The 4,188-nt window shown below is 41.2% G+C and overlaps 1 protein-coding gene across 1 annotated transcript in view; it reads left to right on the top strand.

Annotated features, from left to right (window-relative positions):
* Positions 1–4,188, top strand: part of LOC103354931 (cAMP-regulated D2 protein) — a 29,999-nt gene that overhangs the window by 4,918 nt on the left and 20,893 nt on the right. Inside the window, exons 4-7 of the mRNA XM_008278537.1 lie at positions 826–953; positions 1,179–1,297; positions 1,834–1,974; positions 2,276–2,448. Coding sequence (XP_008276759.1) covers positions 826–953; positions 1,179–1,297; positions 1,834–1,974; positions 2,276–2,448 — 561 coding nt within the window. The remainder of the gene's footprint in view (positions 1–825; positions 954–1,178; positions 1,298–1,833; positions 1,975–2,275; positions 2,449–4,188) is intronic.

Here is a 4,188-nt window from a genome sequence, read left to right as displayed (position 1 = left end):
CCCACAAGCTTGTTTTTTTTATTTGTTTGTTTTTTGTATCTTCAGTGAATTGTATTAACACCTACTGAATGAATTGCAGTGACAGAGGAAACAGACAAATAGCCACAAAACTCACGACCTTCCCATCAGTTCCAGCTATTAGCATTTCCATTGCAAGCATGTTAAGAGCTAATTAACAAATATTAGCATAAGAACAGATGGTGAACATGCTATACCTGCTAAATAGCAGCATGGAAGTGGTGTCGTTGCAGGCACGATAAGTGCTAATTAGCAAATATTAATATTCTAACCAACTAAACTACAGTGAGACCAAAGTGAACTTGGTGTAACTGCTAAACAACGTCGTGTGAGTGTTGTCCATGCAAGCATGTTAGTTGATAGTTAGGAAATGTAAGCATGCTAACAAAGTACATTAAAATAAATAGTAAAACATGTTGTACTCAAAGCTCTACTGTGCCAAAGTCAAGCTCCTAAGAGGTGTAAGCGCTGCTGCAGAATCTCATGTCACTGTGAATTCCCACCTACAAGCACCTGTGGCCTGACTTGTGTCATGTGTTCACTACCAGCTATTCTTCATTGTATTCAGCGGTAGTCTTCTATTCAACAACAATTACACTGTAAATACCACGTATCTAGTAGTCTATGTGTCTATGAGCTTTCAGACTAGAAGCATCAAAACATTTCCAAATTAGAAATTATGCATGTTGCCTTCCATTAACACATTTCTCCCCCAGATTGTCTGGATAATGATGCTTATTCAGTGTTTTGAAATGAATTGCTAACATGCAAAGCTTTACGTTGTGTTTGTGTGTGTGTGTGTGTCAGGTGACGTTATTTGGGGAGAGCGCCGGTGCTCAGTCAGTGAGTCTTCACCTGATGATCCAGAGCAGTAAGCCTCTGTTTAAACAGGCCATCCTGCAGAGCCTGCCCTTCTCCATCCCTCTGAAGACCAGGTGAGGAACTGTCAAGGCCGTAAAGGTTCCTGATGTGCAACTGACTTGTGCTTCGGTGGAGCTACAAATTACAGTTGGCTCAAAAGACACCAAGCTGTCAGAAGTATTAATTAATGAGAGGACAGTGTGTTTTCCTGAGCTCCTGCTGTGTCAAATCCTCACAGGAGGCTCTCCGGCACACTAGAAGCTGAACTGTAATTTTATTGTTCTGCACTTCTTCCCCAGACACGACGCCTTGAAGTTGGGGAAAGACTTTGCTAAACAGACCAACTGCTCTGTGAGCGACATCGTCTGCCTGCTGTCTCTTGCTCCGCAGGCCGTCCTGGCCGCCCAGATGAAAACAAGTAGGATGCCACACACCCCAAATTTAGAGCAACACTCATGGCTGCCCACACAGTTACATAAGGAAGCAGGATAAAGTATGTTTATCTGCGAAAAGTGATGAAAAACATTATGTTTATCCTGACATAATGGAAACCAAAATCATTAACACAGGAAAGAGAGCCTCTAATGGGGCAATTAGAAGGATTTTACTGACTCACAGCAGAAAATTAATATAATATATCTGCAGGGGTTAACAGGGTTGTTGGTCAGTATCACTGGCTCTGTGATTACGCCATCAGCAGCAGTTTTCAAGCTGGCTGAACGCACACTCTGGCCCAAAAGGGGAGTTAAAGTCACAGCGGAGAACACTTCTTAGTGATTAAGACAGAACAAAATACTTCAAAGTATTTATTAGTTTTTAGCTTTTTTTTAGTTTTAACCGTGGGGAGACATAAATTTCTCTTTGTTGAACTTCTGTGTTAAACTCACTGCTTTATGTTGTAAATCTGAAAATCTAACTGTATTGACAACTCATGTGGTGTGTTTTTGATTCCAGGTTCCAGGATTGTGAACCCATTCAGGTTTCTGGAAGTTTTTGAGACTTGGGGTCCATACATCGATGGGGAGTTAATAAAAGAGCAGGCTGTCACTGCCTTTCAGAAGGGCCACTGGCAGAAAGAGAAGCCAGTGCTGTTGGGTCAGTGATGCACACAGAGACATATAAAATGCCACTGCAACATTATTATGGATTTATATCTTGTTTTCTCAGCTATTTCCTTTCTGTTGGATTCCCACTGGTTCTTGTTATAAGACGATTGGATATGGAAATTCCCAAGATCACAACAAAGCTGATGGCAATGTTTACTGTTTAAAAGTGATTTTTAAACCTAGAGACAATCAGACAGCAGAAAGATGGTGAAAATGAATCACAACAAGGCTACAGGCAACATAGAAGTCTTCTTTTTGTTTGGACTGACGTTCTGTTTTCCGTCCTGCAGGTACGACCTCAGAGGAGGGGATGCTTTTTGTATACGGGGTCTTCAGCAAGCCGGTCTCCGCGGTGGAGTGCACTGTGTACATCACAGCCATCTTTAAACAACACTCCCTGCGGATCCTACACAAATACCTGCCCCTGTACCGGGACGCTGACCGCAGGAATATGCTAGCTCAGGTGAGGCGAACTCGATGCACCATGTCTTTTCAGTGTCAGCATTCTGGTTGATATATAGTTCAAATATAGATGCAGCCATACACACATTTTTGGCAAAAGGGAAATATAATATCAAAGAATGGAGCCAATGAGGATTTATTTCAGTGGTAATGTTGAAACTCCAAAAACCAATTCCATTTTTAGCCTGGCTTTATACCAAATGAGCTGATCAGTCCCCTACTTTATTTCTGATTGAACAGTCTCCATAACTATTGGATAAACTGCTATACATATTTGTATAGATAGTCATATTTCCAACAAGATAAATTATATTACCTTTGGTGATTCCCAAATTTTCATCAAACACCATCATGAGTTAAATGTTTTAGTCCACACTGTACTTTTTCTCCTTTAAAATTCTATCCATCCATCAGCTATACTCATTTTGTCCTGTATAAGGTTTGGTGTTGGTGAGAGGCTAACCACTGCAACACTGTGATATTTCTATATGCCTAAATAGCAGATGCTAGCATGCCAACGCGCTACGCGAAGACAGTAAACATGGTAAACGATACCTACTACCTGCGTTATCACAGCAAAAACTGGCTGAGCCACCACTGGCGCTACAGTAAGGACTTTAAGGGACCGGTATTAAAATGCACTTTAAAACCAAAAACGTAGCTCAAACAGACTTGGCTGTAATTGCAAAAAAAGAACAAAAACATGCACATTCATATGATGAGTTGGAGAAAAATGTATTGCTGCCTTCATCTAGAAAAAAAAAAATTTGCGCATTAGCAAAGATGCTTCTAGGAGCATTTATTAAATTACTAACTTATGTTATTGCTTGGAGGATAAATGTTGAAGAAGAGTGTTTATACTCAAAGTTCATGGGAGCATCTATACTTATGTGCAGACTATATTCTTCTGGATGATGACTCACACTTCTGCTTGAGGCAAAAAGCTGGAATTCACAGCTCTGTGCCTCCTGGCTCTGTGACACTCTGTTCCACCTGGAGCTCTCTCCAAGAACTGTGTCTTTTGCATTTTAGCATGAATTTGTACTCACAATGTCATGAGCGATACAAATGAGACTAACCTCCTAGTTTTTCCTCTCGTGCCACAATGAGATTGACATTTGGGATTTTGAGTGAAATATCCTGGAAGGATTCCAAGAACTTTGTTCCATCAGGTCAAATTGTTGAAGATCCCCGGTCTTTTCCTTGAGCACCATCATCTGGTCAAATTTTTCATTTTAAATTCAGGTTAGCATGCTAACACACTGGAGTGAACAGTAAGTTGGTAGGCATCGTTCAGTTTTATCACAATGTGTTTATGTCCGAGCTGTGTACAAGCTGTGACAGTACCGTTGACTCTATAAAGATGGTCGAACCCTTTGAGTCACCCATATGTTTCCTGCCATCATGACAGTAGCCTACCTGACTCCTGGCTAAGCCCAAAATCAGCAAAGCGTTGGAATGTGAGCAGCTCTAAGGCAAGGCATGCCCGTGTCTCTGGGCCATGATGGCGCAGACATCTCCCTCAGAGCCACCATGCCGTTAATTTTGCTCAGCTTTCTACAGTTCTACAATTTCATTTGGCAGACGCTTTTATCTGAGAGCAGATACAACACAAGCAAGGATCTAGTCAGGAGAAAACAATCTGGATAAGTGCCATAGAACAAGTTCAAGTGTGATAGGGTGTTGATGCCAATAGCAGGCTGTGTGGGAGGTAAGAGGAATATATATATATATATATATA

Source organism: Stegastes partitus, unplaced genomic scaffold (assembly GCF_000690725.1).
Source record: "Stegastes partitus isolate 25-593 unplaced genomic scaffold, Stegastes_partitus-1.0.2 Scaffold126, whole genome shotgun sequence".
Classification (NCBI taxonomy): Eukaryota; Metazoa; Chordata; class Actinopteri; family Pomacentridae; genus Stegastes; species Stegastes partitus.
Note: the sequence above shows the minus strand (reverse complement) of the source record. Positions and strands in the feature narration are given on the sequence as shown.